The sequence below is a fragment of the Ursus maritimus genome, unplaced genomic scaffold (assembly GCF_017311325.1).
Source record: "Ursus maritimus isolate PB19 unplaced genomic scaffold, ASM1731132v1 scaffold_7, whole genome shotgun sequence".
Lineage (NCBI taxonomy): Eukaryota > Metazoa > Chordata > Mammalia > Carnivora > Ursidae > Ursus > Ursus maritimus.
The window spans coordinates 9,065,625-9,085,029 of NW_024426885.1; the positions used below are offsets into that span (position 1 = coordinate 9,065,625).

The window sequence follows — 19,405 nt, forward strand, 5'->3', positions numbered from 1 at the left end:
GAAAATAATCTTCTGCCTCCAGTGTTTGTTGTTAGTTATAAATGCACTTACATTTGTGGACTAGCCACTTTGGGACTTGGGGCACCTATGTTGCAATATTATATTGCAAGATGAGGAGAGTTAGAGTAGAAAATAAAAGCATCCAGTACATCTCCAACCCCAGAAGAAAACTATATATTGATCTTAGAGCGTTTCCAGTTTCAGACTCATCAAAAACTCCCAAGCTGGAGTAGTTCACTTGGCTCTTCTCCTTGTGAGGGCTCCATTCACTCTCATCGGGCTACTCTGTCGCAGACAATTATGTGACACTGTCCTGAAGGAGAACGACTGTCATCGTAGAGCGAGAACAGACAAATGGGACATCTCTGGGTTTAGGGTGACCTTATATGATGGGGTTGAGCCCGACGGTGTCTAAAAGACATTTCAAAAAACCTGAGATTTTTCCTTCTGCCATTCTCCAAGTCTCCGGAAGCAGGTTTCCTCCTCTTCAGGTCACCGTAACACAGATTTTGCTGACTGCTGCCAGTGTCTTTAAGTGCTAGCAGGAGTCTCCAGCTGAATGCCAAAGCCCAGGATTCTCTTGATCTGAGCAGTAGGCAGAAGGATGTACTCCTCTCCACTTGTGCTCATCAGCCCCCTTCTGTTCCTGCTCTTTCTGCTGAGCCTTCTGGACCCCTTTTAATTCATTCACAGGCTCCCCATCCATAACCACAATTTGTCCCTTCTCTTCTTAACAAAACCCTTGCTTTGTGAGCATCACGTGTTGTTCTTAATATAAAGGGCTAACTAGTAACAGGTGGTTAGCTACTAAGGGGAGAAAAGGGACGACAGGAATGAAGGAAGGAAACAGCTTTGACCTCTAGGCTGACAGAGGGAAGAGCGATAAGCAGTTTCAGTTCTCTCAGCAGAAGGCTTGGCTGATGAGGGCGTTTCAGCACGTGAGTGGTGGAGAAATTTGCCAGAAGGAGTATGGGATCTGCTGTCACAGAGCAGCCCTTGGAATGGCCAAGAAAATCCATGGTGGCTGAGTGTCCTCCAGCCCCAGTGTGAGTTTCTGGAGGCAAATTCAAGGCTGCATCTTCCCTGGATCCTGCCCGGAGACCTTCCATCTGGAAGTGACCTGTCCCTCTTGAGTTCCTGAAGCATTTTCTCTGCCTCTCTGCCATCTGCTGCTCTGGCCTTGTCTTTGGTGTTCATGTGTGCTTCAATTTTCTCCTTGCCAGTGAGCTCCCATTTCCCTCTGAACCTCACCCAGTGGACAGCACAGAGCCCAAGACCCTGGAGGCCCAGCACAAGCACGTTCTATACAGGAATTCCATGGGGAATACGCCTGAAGTTCAGGCATCCCAGGATGCATGGAGGAGGCAGGATGGGGGCAAGGGTTCTTAGAGACACCCTTCTTGTAGGCAGTAGGGACAGTGAGTAACGTGACTTTCAGAGCCAGATACACTTGGTTCAAATCCAGCTCTGCTTTTCATTAGCTATGTGCCATTGGGGGATTTTCTTAACCTCTCTGAGCCTCATTTTTCTTGATGTAAATTGGGGGCTTGCATAGGTGATGGTGAGGATTAAGCAAGATAAGGCATGCCAACTCCACAGGCCCTGGGGTCCTGTGATCTCATGGTAAATTGCCCCTGGCCCGAACTGCCTGTCTCCTGATTGCTAACCCAGGGTTCTTTGCCCTCTGCCAGTCCCTGTCCCCCTCCCAGGACAGTGACCACAGAGCTCTCACTCCAATGGTGGTGGTTCAGGGAGCAAGGAGATCACATCTACAGGAGACAGGGAGAGGGCTTTAGGAAGAAGGTGGGGGTAGGAGTAGGGGTCTGTGGACACAGCTGAGGGTGAGCGGCCCTTAGTAATCAGAAGGGTCCCTACCCTAGAGTCCTGCCCCCTGCTCACTCTCACACCAGGACACCCAGTCCCCACCTGCCACGTGGGTATTCCCAGAAGGCTCTGAGCCGACAGGAACCGAGTGGAGCTGTGCCAGGTACCTTGGTGAGTGTCCAAGCTCCTTGTGAGCACAACTTCCCAATGTCGCAGGTGCTGGCCTTGCCACTGTGGCACTGGTATGAGGCCAAATGCCTTATCCAGGGGCCTAACTGGGAACAATCCTCCTGGGTCACAGCCCTGCCCAGGAACCCAAGTGTCCTAGAGCCAAGTAAAGGTTCTGGGCTGCAGGACAGTCAGAATGACAAGGAAAGTTGAGGGTACCCAGGAAGGGTTTTAAGATAGAAGTTCAGTCTATGGCCACCATTATTACCTCCACAGAGCTGCTGGGAAGTTTCCTTAAATATTGGCCATCATTTTCCTGCTTAAAAAGTTCCATCTGAACTTAGAATAAAATCCAAATGCCTCATCTGACCTATAAGTACTTCACAATTGGGCCATTACCTCCCTCTTCTCACCTTACATCCCACTTCCCTCTCCTTAACTCACATCCACCACACTGGCCTACCTTTCCTCACTTTGTAGACATGCCCAACTGATTCCTGCCTCAGGGCCTTTGCACTTGCCTGTTCTTTTGCCTAAAATGCATCCCCTAAGCCCAGATCACAAATGAATGCCTCTCTCTGTTTGCTCAAATTTTATCTTTCTCAATTTCACCCCAATATTGCATCCCCCCTGCAATCTATCCCATCACCCTGTTTCCTTATATTCATAGTACCTCTCATTACTTGTAATTTATTTTAGTTTGTTGTCTTGTCTCCTCCACTTAGAGAGTAAGTTCCATGGGGACAGGGACTGTGTTTCTCATGTTCAATTCCAAATCCCCAGACTGTAGAACAGTAACTAACAAATATTTTTGAAAAAATGAATGAGTGAAAGAACAGTCCCATGTACAAGCTTCTTGTGAGCATGACTCCCTGATGTCACGGGTGCTGGCCTTGCCACTATAGCACTGGTCTCACCTCGGACACCAGGATTCCTTTCTGTCATCTGTAAAACACAGTGCCTCGGGGACTTTAATTCCCCTGCTCCAGGCTCTCTGGGCATAACGGTTTGAAATTCCTGGCAACCGAGTCTGGACCCGCACTTTCTTTTTCCCCCCATCCTGGGCCACCCCCTCCTCAATGTCAGCACCCAGACAGGGGATCTGAGCAACCCTGCTGGACCCAGAGTTTGCCCAGGTACCATACCATCTGCCTTTAGAATCCAAAGTCTTCAATTTTTAGAGAAGAGCAGTGAAGGCTTAAGATACCAGTAGTGCTACCCGCTTCACGATCTGCAGAAACAGGAGGGACAAGGCTCGACGCCAAGTCAGCGCCAGGAAGAATTGTTCGGTGCTTACTGTGCCGCGGGTTGGAGATCCCCTACGAAGAGCTTCACGTGGGAACTTTCTGCAACGTTCCAGGAATGAGTTGGGGGAGCAAACACTCGCTGTTAGGGGTTGCTGATAATAAGTCGGGCACACAGCTGCCCCGTTCCCACGTAAATCTGGCCCTCGCATGGTCAAACGGACGCATTCCCTGAAGGTCTCCAGAAAGCTCTGGAACCAGATATGGAGCCCTGGGAGGTATAAAAGCCTGCTCACCCTTCAGGCTGTTCTTCCCCTGACAAGGATGGGGGCTGTGAGAAGACGCGTCCTCTTGGCCCTTTTGATTGTGCCGTGTTTGGCAGAGTTGAATTCGACCGAGTCTGAAGGTAAAAAAATTGAACCCGTGGTTTCCTATCAAAATAGGGAGACCTCCTTTCAAGAGGCCTCCGCCGAAAGTTTTTGAAGCTTTAATATCTGCCAATGGCCTTAAATACAGGGAACGTTCATTTGTATGCTGTTGATGTGATCTTGAATTAGCACTAAGGTTTCTTCAGGCCTATAGGACAATATACATAAAAATGTAAAAGGGTAAAGAATTCTATCTGGTAATTTTACTACTGAGCATTAAATATTTAGGAAATAATTGTAAAAATGCACACAAACACACTGTGCATTTACATAATTGTAAAAAGCAATGTAAATTTCCCTCATTTTTTCTGTAAGTTTTAAAGGCATACAAAAGTATATACTTCGGCGATTTCTTACAAATCCTGAGAAAGGTGCCCAGGATCTACTTTAAGAGAAAAGTTTACCTGAAATTTGTACAATATGATTGTGTTTTTGTTTAAAATACATACATTGGAACATCTTTAAAAATCTGGAAGTAGATGAAGAAAGGAAAGGTCTGGAAGTTTTTACAAGAAATTTTTAATGGTGATTTTTTTCTGGATGGGTGGGCTTATACTTTTTTCTTTGTTTTCTGATTTTTTTGCTAATAAACATAATAGTAGTTATCGTTAGGGGAAAATAAATAAGAGACTAGGGTTATGAAGACATGACTCATCACTCACAGAAAAAAAGGAAAATGAAATCTTTTTGCTTCTAAGTGGAGTTTTTAACCATTCGCTGGGTTCCATTATGAAGTATTTGATTTTCTTGTTCACATTCCATTATAGCTGCTGCTGCCCCTCCCCCTCTTCCTCCTCCTCCTTTTCTTTAGTAACGGCTTTATTAGGATATAATTCACATGCTATAAAATCCATTCTTCTAAAATGTAAAATTTACTGATTTTTAGTATACACACAGAATTGTGCAAAAATCACCTTTATGTAATTTGAGAACATTTTCATCACCCCCCAAAAACAAGCTCCATACCCATTAGCATTTACTAATGCTTTTTTCCCCGTTTTCCCCAATGTTCTCAGCCGAAGGCAACCATTAATCTACTTTCTGTCTCTATAGATTTCCCCAATCTGCACATTTCCTACGAATGAAATCCTCTAATCTGTGGTCTTTCACTCAGCATAGTATCTACAAGGTTCATCCACGCTGTACCATACATCGGGACTTCATTCCTTTTCATTACTGAATCATCCTGCATTGAATAGACCCCATTTTATTTATTCATCAGTTGATGCCCATTTGGGTTGTTTCCGCTTGTTTGTTATTTGGCTGGTGCTGCTGCAAATACACATTAGTGTAACTTCGTGTGAACAGATGTTTTCATTCCTTTTGGAAATATGCCTAGAAGTGGAGCTGCTGGGTTATGGTAACTCCCTGTTTAATCTTTTGAGGAATTGTCAGACGATTTTCCTAGCAGCGGTCCCGTTTTACGTTCCATGAGCTTTGCGGGAGGGTTCCTATTTCTCCACATCCTTGTCAACACTCATTTATTTTCTGTTTTAGACTCTAGTTTTGTTTCATATCCTAAACAGTGTAAAGTCGTATCTCACTGTGGTTTTGAATTTTATTTCCCCGATGACTAATGATGTTGAGTAGCTCTTCATGTGTTTATTGGCCTTTATGTGTTCTTTGGAGAAACATCTATTTTTGTTGTTTATTTTTTATTGGATTGTCTTTTAATTGTTGAGTTATAAGAGTACTTTATATATTGTAGATATAAAGCTTTTTAAAACCATCTTTCTTTAAGCCCTAATATAGTCTTTACTTATTTAATTTTTTAAAAAAGATTCTGTTTATTCATTTGACACAGAGTAAGAGAGAGAGAAAGAGCACACGTAAGGGGAGTGGCAGGCAGAGGGAGAAGGAGAAGCAGGCTCCCCACTGAGCAGGGCTAGATCCTAGGACCCCGGGATCCTGACCTGAGTTGAAGGCAGGTGTTTAACCAAGTGAGCCATCCAGGTGCCCCTATAGTCTTTATTTTTTATGAACCATATATAGAGAAATCATAAATATCTTCTCCCCAAGGGCTCTAAGAGGAGCAAATCAATGACTGACGGCTTACTTTGAAATGAGCTAAATACCATCACAATTACATCCACGCTTGTATGGATATTACATGTGGGGGTAGATTCCTAATCCCTGGAGGAGAAGGCCAGGGGCAGCTGACTTTCGTCAATGTCAACTGTGATCTCTCCCAGGCAAATCAAGCTGCCAGGCCAGCGTGGGAGGCTCCAGCCAATCTGATGCCCACAGGGCCCTAATCCTGCAACTCAATCCCAACGAGGACTGTACCTGGACACTAGAAAGACCAGAAAACAAAAGCATCAGACTCATCTTTTCCCATTTCCAGTAAGTAGAGGCTTACCTTTCTAATGAGGGTGGTTGAACTCTGGCCACACCAGGGAGTCTGTGTCGGAAAAAATTAGCGGGTCCTAAGGTAATGGTAACTCCCATGACCACAACGATGATGATGATGATAATGGCTGATAGTCACTGACTGATGACTGGGCCCCTGGCTCTGGTCACAGAGGTCCTGTGGGGTTGGTATGGTTATCACAGGCACAGGGAGGTGGAGAACTTGTCTCAGGTTACATAATAAGTAGAATGACCAGCATCAGTACCCAGCTAGTCTAGTTCCAGATTCCAGGCCCTAAAACACTAAACTTGGAGTCCCAGACTTTGCTATGCATTCTAATCAGCAGGGCGTTTCCCAAAACCTAGATTCCCAGGCTGAATACCATAGAATTAGATCGGAATCCCTGGGGGTGGGAACTAGGCCATCGGGGGTTTTTTCTTTAACTTTTCATTTTGAAATCAATATAGACTCACAGCTGTTTTCTCTAAGTGCCCAGGTCATGGCAGGTGAGGCCAAGCCGAGCACAGGGCCCTGCACCAGGAGCCTGCCTCAGGGCTCCAGGAGAGCTTCCTCCATTAAACCTCTCAACAGCCCTCTGGGGTTATGCAATCTAATCCCACTCGGTGGGTAAGAAATCCCAGAGAAGTCATTTAATGTGTCCAAAGTCACAGACTAATACAGGTGGGAGAGGACTGGAATCCAAGCCACCCAGCTCCAGGGCCCAAAGTCTTACCCAATCCCAGTGGTTCTAAAGCTGGGGAGTCTCAGAGCACCTGGATGGAGGGTTTTGCGAAAGCATAATTGCTCGACCCTGGGCCCAGATTCCGATCCAGATGGGGGCAGCTGGGCCTGAGAACATGTGTGCAGAGGTTACAACCTCCAGGAGCGGTACCTGCTTCCCCCTGCTGATCAAGGCGAGACACTGGGAGACGCGTGGCCCTAGGCCCCAGAAGGTGGAACGGACTTCTCTTTGGCCCTCAAGGAAACAAAGGAGAAGGGGGACTTCCATATTTCCTGGACTTCTAGGGCTACTAAGAATCCTATACATTATTCTTGGTTTGTAGAGAAAGAGAGAACGGCGGCATGGCAAGAGTGAGGGAGGGGAGATGAACATATCACATTTCTTAGACGCTTCCCTTGTGCCAGGCCTGTGCTGGGGGCTTCCTGTTCAGAATATTATAAGCCCCACACCAGACGAAGGCTGTGACATCCCGTTTACGGAAGAGAGAGTGAGGAAAGGAAATAGTAAACCACTCATCCAAAGTTACACAGCAGGTGAGGGACTGAGGCGGAGGGGGAATTGGGGTGTGTTCACCCTTGTGTTCTCCCTCTAGGGCACCTTGGCGCTCTGTCGGGATTCTGAGGGCATTTGGAGAGACGCTGTCAGAATGGGCAGAAAACAGTCATCCTGGGCTGCCCTGCCCAACGCAGGGCCTGGGACCGTCCTTATGAATGAGGATGTAGGATGTGAGGGAAGGAAGGGGCATCTGGGAAGATACTAAATTTGCTTAACTTGAGAGAGGGGGCCAGGGAAGAGGAGTTGCTTCCCCTTTCAACAGCCTTGGATTTCAAACCTCGAGGGGAATGAATTCTATATAAGAAGATCCCACCCCACGATTTCCACATGGGCATGAGGAATGGAAGAGAGGGAAGTGGAAGGACAGGGGTCTTGGATTCCAGGCCCACCTCCCCCCCAGCCCCAACTTTATAGAATTGTTGGCAACACAGTTCTGCTTCCTGAAGCATTTATAGATTGGTGTGTGTGGTCTGATGTGGAGGGAGGTGGGGGGTGGTTGGTCTTGGAGAGGTTGAAATGAAAATAGCTATGCCATGGCGTTGGAAAATGGGATGCCAATGTGAACAACTGGACTCCGCTCTGAACCCCCCTTGCCTGGTGGCTCGTCTCTAACCCCGGTGTGTTCTGTTCACAGGCTTGATCCTGATGGAGGGTGTGAAAGTGAACACATTCAAGTTTTTGAAGGAAACTCTACCAAGGGGTCTCTGCTAGGGAAATTCTGCAGTAAACATGACTACATTCCTGTTTTTCAATCATCTTCCAATACATTAACGGTTCAAATCGTCACCGACTCTGTGAGAATTCAAAGAACTGTCTTCATCTTCTACTACTTCTTCTCTCCTGGCACCTGTGAGTTCTCACTTATACATACCACACACGTGCCGCCTATGAGCATAGAAGGTTACATACTGTCTTGCTTGGGCTTTTATAACCTCGAGTCTGAGTTCTCGGTTGATGAGAACAGAGGTTCTCTAACTTGTGTGCCTGAGAATCACCTGGAGAGCTTGTGAAATCCGATTCCTGGGCCGCCCCACGGAGACTCTGCTTCCCTGGTTCTGGGATAGAGCCCATGACTGCCTTTCTAACCAGCTCCCAGGTGAGGCAGATGGAAGGGGCTGATCAGATGGCTGCGCGCTGGGGTGCACTGTGTTACAGACCAAAGCAGACCCTCCAGGTGCGGCCTGTTGTGGAATAACCCTGAGATCCTTTGAAATGCCCACTCAGGGACCACTCCTCCCTCAGGTCTGATTCAGAAGATCTGCGTTAGGGCTCGAGAAACCTTCCCGTTTGACAAGTTCCCCAAGTGACTCTGACAAAGATTGGAGAGCAGATGATGAGACTCGCTGACCTAACCTGTCAGGCAATCCGATGTGCCCCTGCTTCCGCATTCCCAGCACCCAGGTTCCACTGCAACGCAAAGCAGAATGCCAAGAAATTCTGCAAGTGGATTCCTGAGCAAAGCTCCACTCTGGTTTGCTTTCTGAGGCCCAGAGCCGATCATGTCACTCTCCTCTTAAACCACACAAATCTCCAGAGTGGCACAGTCCAGGTTCTCCAAAGCCAGACCCAGGCCACCTTTTCAGGCCTTACCTCTGGCCACTACCTGACAGGTATCCTATGGTTTAGCCGACCTCAGCTGCTCTACATCCCCCGAAAGAGAGCCTTCAGTGTTGCCTGTCTGTGTTTCTCTGGTCCAGCTGCTTGCTTCCCGACGGGGAGGGAGGGACCAAGGGCAGCTTCCTGTCAGCTGCATCTGAGCTGACTTGGAAGGACAGTGTAGGGCAGGGAGAGGGGAGAACCACAGGAAGAGGACTCCTGTCTGCTGGAACCATCGGTCTGATGAGCTGTGGGAAGAAAGGACAGGCTGGAAGAGCAGGTCACATGGAGGCGGCTAATGAGGCTGGAAAGCTGGGCTGGGGCCAAGTGAGGGAGAGCCTCCAATGACAGTCCTGAGAGTGTGAAGCCATTTTTTTGTGGCTTAGTCCAGGTGATGGAGGGTCTCTAAAGCTGGGACAGATCTTACAGTGATCTGCACCAGCGATCAGAAAATCCAGTGATAACGAAGGATGAGAATCTCAGTGTGCTACCAATTCGAAAGAGGGCAATGGAACAAAATTTGGGCGGGGTGGGGGATTGCTTATTAAGCTCCGTGCACAGCACAGAAACTAAATGAAGTCTCTCTCTTGATTTACATTCTTGGTCACCCTCGCATCCCTTTCAGCGATTCCAGACTGTGGTGGTTACTTGGACTCCTTGGAAGGATCTTTTACCAGCCCCAATTACCCAAACCCACATCCTGAGCTGGCTTACTGCGTGTGGCACATACAAGTGGAGAAAGGTTACAAGATAAAATTAAACTTCAAAGACATTTTGTAAGTACTGTGGTCCATTTCTGCTGTTGGGAGAAATGTGGGGAGCCTGCCTGACGGGGGGGAACCTGGGGAAGAGAAATGACCTGAACCCCCCTCATAGTTGGGCACTTTTCGCAGAACTGGTGTATAGAGAAAACACCAATACTATTGCATTGAACTAAGTCATCTATTTTTCTGAAGATTCTGAGGTCACATCAGGGACTGGCAAAGGGCCGGGTTTGTCCTAAATCTGAGATACCATCGTGAGGAAAAATCTTTAATCACTTAAGACTGGAATTGCTGAGAATTGAATTGGTTTGGAAAGCTTTTTCACCAGAGGCCCTACTTTTCTAGCTTAGAAACGGATGAACACTGCAGATTTGATTTCATTGCTGTCTATGACGGCTCTTCCACCACCTCTGGCCTGATTGGACAAGTGTGTGGCTATGCGAAGCCCACCTTCGAGTCCTTGTCAGACTCCTTGACCGTGGTGCTGTCGACAGATTACGCCAACTCCTACCGGGGCTTTTCTGCTTCCTACACTTCCATTTATGCAGAAAATATCAACACTAGTAAGTCATGTTCCTTAGCTATTTTGAGCTCGCTGAAGAGTGTGTCCATAGAAACTGCTCCTTAATTCTTAGCCTACCTACGCTATCCCTATTTGCAAGCCTGTCATACATACTTTGGAATCAATATTCACAATCTGAAGCTTGAGAATCAGTTTTGTGCATTGCTTAGTACGAGAGGAAATTACTGCTTTTATTAACTGGAAAAAGATTTCTGTAGAAAATATGGACTGTTTCCTGTAATGCCTTCTCTAAAGGCACAATTAAAAATAGTACATTTAGAGATTCAAGTTGCGGACAAGATCACAGTGACCATTGTGGAAGTTGGGTCAACTGCTCTGCTGTCTCCGGCTTCGGATTACGGTTTAAGGCAAAAAGGGTTTTGAGTTTTTATGTAGTCTTCTGTACACATAGCTTTTCAAGATCCACAGTTCCTAGCTGACATAAACATAATCCTCCTTGTTTGTTTTTTGTTTTTTTTTCTGAACAGCATCTTTAATTTGCTCCTCTGACAGGATGAGAGCTATCATAAGTAAATCCTACCTGGCTTCGTTTAAATACAATGAGAATAACTTACAACTGAATGACCCAACTTGCAGACCAAAGATATCAAATGTGGTGGAGTTTTCCATCCCTCTTGATGGATGTGGTACAATCAAAAAGGTAAAGTGAGACACCGAGCTGGGTTTTGTCGCATCCCAACGGAGTGTTGGGTAATGCTAGCAGTGCAGTACTTGCTGGTGGTTTTCACGACCGACTCCCGAATTCTTATGTCTTAACGCATGGTAAGGCTGTGTGAACATACGCGTGCACTCACTCATTTAAACACAAATGCCAAATTACCACATTTATTTTCAGGGTATCTGGAGGGGGTTATCGTTCCCAAAAGGTGAAGAACTCTGGAAACTCACTGAAGAACGTTCAAACTAGACTAGGTGGGGCAGGGGTCGGGTCCTCCCAGTAATATTGTATAGAAAATGCTTAGATCTCACGTTAGCAAGAACCTAGCTGTATCGTTAGGATCTTCTTCTTTCCCCTGTAAAGGGAGAAGGTAAAAACATGATCCTTGTTTTAAACGTGAAGGACATAAGTTGCTGATTTGTTTTCCATTTTCTAGAACTTCAAGATCTTGAACATTTGCACCCTGTAGGTCCCTTTAGGGTGTATACCCTAAACGTTCCACTCATGTCCTTAAACCACAGCCTCGTTGAGAAGAATGGCAGCTACTCCAGAGAATCGATAAGGATAGAAGTAAATCATTATTTTCTGCTCCAGATGAACACCTGGGCTATTATCTGTGCGTTCCTAGTGAAGGTAGCCTGGGGAGAACCTATTGCAAGACTTCTGTCTGCAGACACTGGGGAAACCGCCCCATGAGCCACACTAACTCAAAGCTACTTATGGAAGTAGAGACTCAAGTCTCTCTAGGGCTGGAAGTTTGCATTCAGAATTGTTTTTTTAACATAATTGAAAAAAGTTCTGTCTAATTCTGTCTTCAAGTCTTTCTAAGCCAAGCTCTATCTCTCATCTACCCAGAATGTGTCTTAAATAAAGCATATTGGAGCCTTATAGTATCCTGGCATGAAAGCTGCTGTCTTGTGATTTAAGAAACTTGCAGATGTGATTCATGTCTGTGCTCCAAACTATTACTGGACCTAACATACAACGTTTGAATTCCATCTCATTCTGCAGGTAGAAGATTATTCAGTGACTTACACCAATATAATCATTCTTATTCCGTCCCCCACGTCTGAAGTGATCACCCGTCAGAAACATCTCCAGATTATTCTGAAGTGTGAAATGGAATCTAATTCTACCGTGGAGATGATGTACATAACAGAGGATGACGTAATACAAAATCAAAGCGGAGTGGGCAAATATAACGCCAGCATGGCTCTCTTTGAATCCAATTCATTTGAAAAGCCTATACTGGAGTCACCATATTATGTGGATTTGAACCAAACTCTTTTCGTTCAAGTCAGTCTGCGCACCTCAGATCCAAATTTGGTGGTGTTTCTGGATACCTGCATCGCCTCTCCCACACCTGACTTTGCATCTCCAACCTATGACCTAATCAAGAGTGGGTACGTACTGCCGGGGGACATGCTTTTCTGAGGATTAATAGTGACCTGAACGAGGTAATATATTTTGTGCATGGTTACAGGATTCATGTATGCATACTGTATAATTTTTTCCTAGTACTGCTACCATGGAATTTAGTAAATGTAATCATTTTACGAAATACAGTGACTGTGTACTAATTACAAATAATTTAAATGAAAGCATTTCTACAGCCACAACCCATATCCACTAGATTTTAAGTCTATTTCCAAAATATTTGTTGGCAGAAACAAATTTATTTTTTGTCAAGAAGGCTTTATGTTTTCATTTTTGCTTTTTTCCTCCACATTTTGGTTATTTTCAACAAAATCCCCAAAGATTATTTCACTTGTTCCAGCTGTAGAACACAAACGTAATGCAAATTTGTAAATTTCTGCGGCATTTTTCAAAAAAAAAAAAAAGTGATGGGGTGCTTGCCTGGCTTAGTCGGTAGAGCATATGACTCTTAATCTCAGGGTCGTGAGTTCAAGCCTCACATTGGGTTTGCAGCCTACTTACTAAAAAAAAATTTTTTTTTAAAGTAATTTTTTTGAAAGGAAAGTTTTCCTTTTTTTTCTATAAGCTGATGGACTTTAACTGCATCAACCATATGGGCACATTCATAGCAGGTGTATAAAGTAAGGTGTTTGAGCTCTATTGTATCCGAATTGATTTTCTAATTAATTCACGTGGACTAGAAATTTTATTGCTGGAGAGAGCTTTATTCTACCCAGGAATCTGATCTGTTAACCTCAGCATACTATAGTCTGAGCTAAAGACATTGTCTTTCTTTTTTTCTTTTTTAATTTTTTTTCTCTCCCAATTTTTATTTAAATTCTAGTTACCATAGAGTGTAATATTGGTTTCAGGAGTAGAATTTAGTGATCTCGTACATACCGCACACCTGAACTCATCTGATCTCAGAAGCTAAGCAGGGTCAGGCCTGGTTAATACTTAGATGGAAGACATTGTCTTTCTAGAGAAATTTTTGACCCATGAATCAGACCGTTCAAAGAACTGTGTATCCTGTCTTATCAACATTGAAGAGACTGAACTGTACATTTTCTAAATGTGCCGTATTCTGTTCCAGATGTAATCAAGATGAGACTTGTAAGGTGTATCCCTTATCTGGACACTATGGAAGATTCCAATTTGATGCCTTTAAATTCTTGAGAAGTCTGGGCTCCGTATATCTACAGTGTAAGATTTTGATATGTGATAGCAGTGACCAACAGTCTCGTTGCAACCAAGGCTGTGTCTCTCGGAGGAAACGAGACATTTCTTCATACAAATGGAAGACTGATTCTGTCATAGGACCTATTCGTCTGAAAAAGGATCGAAGTGCTAGTGGAAATCCAGGTAAGGAAAAAGCTGTTTCATGATCTAAGAACACCTCATGGTTCATGAAATTCTGCTCAAATGTATTCCTTCTTAAGCATGTACGGTTTAGAGATTTATGATATTTGTCACAAAGCCCTAAATAAGGTAAGCACACAAGCTTAATTTTTCTATTAGTTGATAAAATGAAAACCATGTACATTTTAAGTATATGATGCACTGATAATTCACCATTATTCACATGGCTTTTGGGGGTAAATGTAATGTCCCTCCTTCTAAAAACAACAGTTTCTCTTAGATTCCTGACTTCTTATTATAGACACCATGGCAGATAACAGAATCAAAAGCAATGTATTTTAACTCCTAAATGAGTAAAATCAGATGAACCAGCATCCCGTACAAATCACTTTTTTGGGTGAAAAAAAGCATTTTTTTTTTCTAAAACAGAGAAAATACTGTATTTTCAAGACAGCCCTGCTTCTTTTTGAGGGATGGAAACATGAGCCCTGCCAGGTCACATAACAGGGTGATGGCGAATGCCCGAGGACAAGGCATGGCTGAGTGGCTTTGATAGACCATCATTACATGAACACTGTTTATAAGAATTTATCTCATATGAAAATGATCCTGGCATAAAAGAATCTCATGACTTCTGTCTTTATTATTATTTGAATGGGTTGGGAAGGAGTAGAATTCTAGTTTGTGGCAAAATATTTCTTTTTTTTTTTTTTAAGATTTTTAAAATTTATTTGACAGAGATAGAGACAGCCAGCGAGAGAGGGAACACAAGCAGGGGGAGTGGGAGAGGAAGAAGCAGGCTCATAGCAGAAGAGCCTGATGTGGGGCTCGATCCCAGATCGCCGGGATCACGCCCTGAGCCGAAGGCAGACGCCTAACCGCTGTGCCACCCAGGTGCCCCATGGCAAAATATTTCTATGACAAAAACGAAAGAACACCAACAAAAATTAAATCCAGTAATTTTATAAACAGTCACTAAAAAGATGATACATCTATGGATATTAGTCTAAATTAGTTGAAAATTTGTGAGTGAAGTTATAGAAATATCATGTACATTAGAAAAGTACCCTTTTCCTGTTTGAAGAGAAGAAACTAGTTGTTTCTCCATTGATCAAATATATTTTGGTGACTATGGGAGATAGTGACCATCAATAAATCAATAAATTCAACTTTGATGCTTGAATTCCACAAGTTTCTCACCTTATGCCAGGAAAACAAATTAACTACTTAAACAAACAAATATAAGGACATCTTGTCTTTTAAATTACACAAAAACATAAACTAATTGAAATATTTGCTAGAAGTTCCTGTGTTCCTATACGTTGCTTTGGCATTATTTATCATACGTTCATTGATGCGAAATATTCATAGGCTGTGGAGAGATACACATTCATGAAAATTTTGTAAGGCCAAGTAATACTTTTCTTTAAATGATTTTTATCTGGTTTCCAATTACAGGATTTCAGGATCAAATACACAGAGAAGAAACTCAGAATCAACCTTTCGACAGTCTGCACCTGTTCTCATTCGTGGCGCTTGCTCTGAATGTTGTGATTGTGGCCGCGCTCATAGCAAGGCGTTTCGTGAATCAGAGAGCAGACTACAAATACCAGAAGCTTCAGAATATCAACTAAGCGGTTCAGCCTTCAATGAGACACATTTCTCCTGAATGCCAAAGGAAATGCTGCGACAGGGCTACACATTGTGAATAAATTAGGAAGAGCCTCACAACAGCGACACCCAGGTCCTGCTGTCACCGGTCGGTCGGAGCAGGCCGCCTTGCAGGGGTGATTGAAACGAACCAGCCTATGTCCATGCTAAGGAACTAAAGACACCAAAATATTAAGTGAATTAGAAACGTCCTTTTTCACAAGCATGAAACATTCTCAGTAAACATTAGGTGAAAAGAAGAAGGTTGTTTTTACTTAAATCTTCCACATTAGATGTGTTTATTTCCTAGATGCAAATATGCTACCTTTTGAAACATCTACGAGGGTTATAGTTTCTGAAACTAAGCGTGACAGAGAGAATTGCCGTCTCGTTTATTCACACGCCTCACTGTAGTGCACATTCTCAGCATTTCACAACTTAAACCCATCTCAGAAAAGGGCTTTGGAAAGAAGAAAGCTATTTCATGATCTAAGAACAGGAAAGGAGAACCTAAGTATAAAAGGAGAGCCTCCTGTGTAGTTTCTAGGTGAAGGAATGAAAACACAATTCTCCCATCTCCCGTCGAACACCAAAGCCAAATGTAATCCTGACAAGTAGTCTGTTCGGACTGACACTTTCCTACCTACTGTGGCTAAACGATATCAGGGGCCTCGATGTGCGCCGCTCTTACACGCACCAAACATCATATTGAATTCTCTGTCTTAGTTGGACAGTACAGCTCTACCCCCTCACCCAACCCCACCATGGTTTCAGGTTCTTATATACATCCAAAGAGGCAACCACATTTCTGAACGCCCAAGGACATTCTCCTGGACTCCCAGACTCCCAGACACATGGCTTGGTGACCCAGTTTGCCCAGGGAGTACACCACAGTAAGACAGCACCTCGACCCTCCTCGAGCACGTTGTTAGGGGCCTGCTGGGTTTCCAGCTCCAAATGAAAACAGATCTTCCCCATTTTCTTTGTAATATTTCCGCGTGGATCCTCCAAGCACTTGCCCCAAGTGGCCATGCAGTCGCGTCTCCTCGGCATTCGTCCGTACGACTAAAGGGAGCCACTGCAAAGTTCTTTTCTAACCTAACATGAGAGCACTTAAGAACGTAATTAGAACAGGCAGATCAAATTCAGTCTAAGACAGCCCTTAAACACTGCCTGGTCCCTGGCCCACCTGCCATCTTTCTGTCAGGAACTGACCGAGCCTGGGAGGGTGGCCGGGCCTGGGGGCTGCTCAGAGGCACGCTGGGCACCAGTGTTAATACCAAGAAAACTGTCACCTAGCGGGACTCAGTAGACAGTGTGAAGTGGTATCAGCATGGATCGAAAGACCCTTTGCAGTGGAGCTATTGAGCTCTACTGATGCGTTAGAAGTATAAAATAATATATAGCAGAAAGTTGTTTCCTTCGGGAGAAACTGCAGTAAAGTAAGTAAAGGTCCCAGATCTGGAGTTGGTGGCCCGGGTTTTAGTCCCTCCACTTCCCTGGTGGGTTACCTTGGCCAGGTCACTTTCAGCCTTGATCTCCATCCACAATTTTAACTGGGGAAGGAAGCAGCTGCCCCCCCCAACCCCCAGTGTTGCCACTGCGAGGATTAAATGAGGAAATGAGCTGTGGTTGGGGGCTGTGTTCCACTCGCTGCTGGTGATGAGTCCCCATGGGCGGCCCCCAAGCCCTGTTTCAGAAGCTGCTTCCTCAGACCACACCGGGCCCCGACCATCACGGGTCGGGTCCTGGGAGACAAGCCCTGGGAAAGAGGTTTGTGTGCCCAAGGATCCCTGGGGCGCGTGCCTAGACTCCAGCCCTGTAAGTGGGGAGGGAAGCAGGCCTGGGCAGGGGGTTGGTGAACGGTGGAGCGACTGCAGCAAAAAGCCCGGCCCACCCCCTAGAGTCCTGGGCCAGGCTGGCCTTTCAGAGATGCCCCCACACCGGGGCTTGGTGCCCCGGCCTCACGAAGTGTCTCTGTCGAGCAGTCACTGGTTGAAGGCTGTGAGCGTGGACAAGGCAGTTGCCTTGAGCTGAGGGAGTCCCTGCAGAGCAGTGGGGCTGGGAGCCATCAGCCACCGGCACTCCCGGCGGCTTGAAGGATGACTGATGCCACCGGAGGGAGATGTGGGTGCCACACTAGAGCGGATCCATGCTCACTTCCTAAAAGAGCAGGATTTTCAGACTGTCTCACAGCGTTCAACTCTGACTCTATGCTATACTCAAGAGACATGAGCTTTTTTTTTTTTTTAAGATTTTATTTATTTATTTGAGAGAGAAAGAGCATGAGGGAGAGGGAGAGGCAGCCTCCCCGCTGAGCAGGGAGCCCAATGCGGGGTCGATCCCAGGACCCCGAGATCACAGCCTGAGCTGAAAGCTGATGCTTCACCGACTGAGCCACCAGGCGCCCCTCCAGAGACGGGTTTAACAAAGCAGTTCAGCAAGGCTAAAACTGAAATGGGCAATGGAGTACCGGCACGTGCGAACAAGATGGGAGGGTCACCTTGTTTCTACTGAGCAGGGTGGATGCCAGGCTCCCCTCGTGGTGTCTGCTGCCCCTCCCCCCAGGAAGGTGGAGTCTCCTCGTTACCTCTGGGTGGGGGGCAGAGGTCCTGGCTGTCTACAAGGTCTCCTCTGACACCACCCCAGAGTAGTCTCAGAGGGGTGGCTTATACCTGCCCGGTGGGGTTGGAAGCCCGGCTCCCCACTGGTCTCCACCTGACATAGGGAGTGCTGGGGAGGCCCTGGTTACTGCGCAGAGGCGGTAACGCCCTGGGAGGGGAGGGAAGATGTAACGGATCCTGGGGACAGGTGGAGGTCTAGGCTTCCCACTTCCCTTTAGTCGGCAGGGCTGGAGGTAGGGCCACGGCTGGAGGTAGGGCTCACTGTCGTGCCTGGCTACCCGTTTGCCCGTCCTTTGGCTAGAGAGAGTAGGCTTCTCTTGGGGCTTTTTTGTCTCCCCCAATTGGTGTTTCTGGGTTGCAGGTTTCTCCCTGTTAAGTGCGTTTTGATCCATAAAACATGGAATGCTCAGCAGCGGCCTTGGCGTTCACCCGTCGGGGCTCCTCAGACTCCCCTGAGCGCTAGTGGAGAGGGAGCTCCTGCCTCCCACCTGCTGAGCCGCACCGGGAGAGGCTGACCTGCAGGGTCACTTATTTGTGCTTTAAAGTTCAGTCCTTTCATTGTCAACACTTCTCCCCTTAGGCGTTTGTTAAAAGCCATAAGGTGCTAACTTTGGAAGCTGTTAGTCTCCCACATCCTCAACACGTACGGGTAGATGCAGTGAATGGGCAGATAAGCTTCGGAAAGGGGAGCCTCTAGCAGCTCAGAGCTCCTCGGAAAGCTCCTTCATTCATCTGAGGCGCTCCTGTGAGATAGACGCCCGATGCTCAGATGACATAACTGAGGATGAAGGTCCTCGGTGACGAATGATTAACTTTTGATTTAAAGATGCTGCCGTCACCAGACTGACCAGCAACTATGTTTCATCAGCTTCTACCACGTATAAGCAGGGAACGCCCTCAAAATACCCGTCAGTATCCTGTTTTTATCAAAATGGTTGGCGATGAAGGGCACGTTTGACATGAGCCTGAGATGTTCCCCTTTAGAGGCAATGCCCTCCCTTGGGTCATGTGTCAGATTTTCATCTCTGGGGACTTCAAGTTTAGCTCCCAGGCTCCCCCAAACCCCACTTTCCTCCCTGGGAGACTTGGCCATACTGTATTCTCATCTCGTCCATGCTACTGAATGACAAAGATGGGAACAATTTCTTGGACTTGAGGACCCATATTTTAAATGTTGCTATTGAATATTTCTTGACAAGCAAAAAACCCCCCAAAACCTGACTATGTCCAAGATGGTTTCTTTCTTTCTTTCTTTCTTTCTTTCTTTCTTTCTTTCTTTCTTTCTTTTTCTTTCTTTCTTCCCTTTCTTTCTTTCTTTCTTTCTCTCTTTCTCTCTTTCTTAGAGAGGGAGAGAGAGAATCTTAAGTAGGCACCATGCTCAGCACAGAGGACTTACATAACCCTGAGATCATGACCTGAGGAGAAATCAAGGGTTGGGTGCTTA

At 45.7% G+C, this 19,405-nt stretch overlaps 1 protein-coding gene across 1 annotated transcript; it reads left to right on the top strand.

Moving 5' to 3' along the window:
* Positions 1-3,560: 3,560 nt before the first annotated feature.
* Positions 3,561-15,581, top strand: CUZD1 (CUB and zona pellucida like domains 1). The gene is made up of 9 exons (XM_008686928.2): positions 3,561-3,642; positions 5,857-6,007; positions 7,946-8,160; positions 9,533-9,683; positions 10,017-10,234; positions 10,722-10,894; positions 11,924-12,315; positions 13,422-13,690; positions 15,146-15,581. The coding sequence occupies exons 1-9, from the start codon at positions 3,561-3,563 to the stop codon at positions 15,319-15,321; spliced, it is 1,827 nt and encodes a 608-aa protein (XP_008685150.2). The 3' UTR covers positions 15,322-15,581.
* Positions 15,582-19,405: the final 3,824 nt, after the last annotated feature.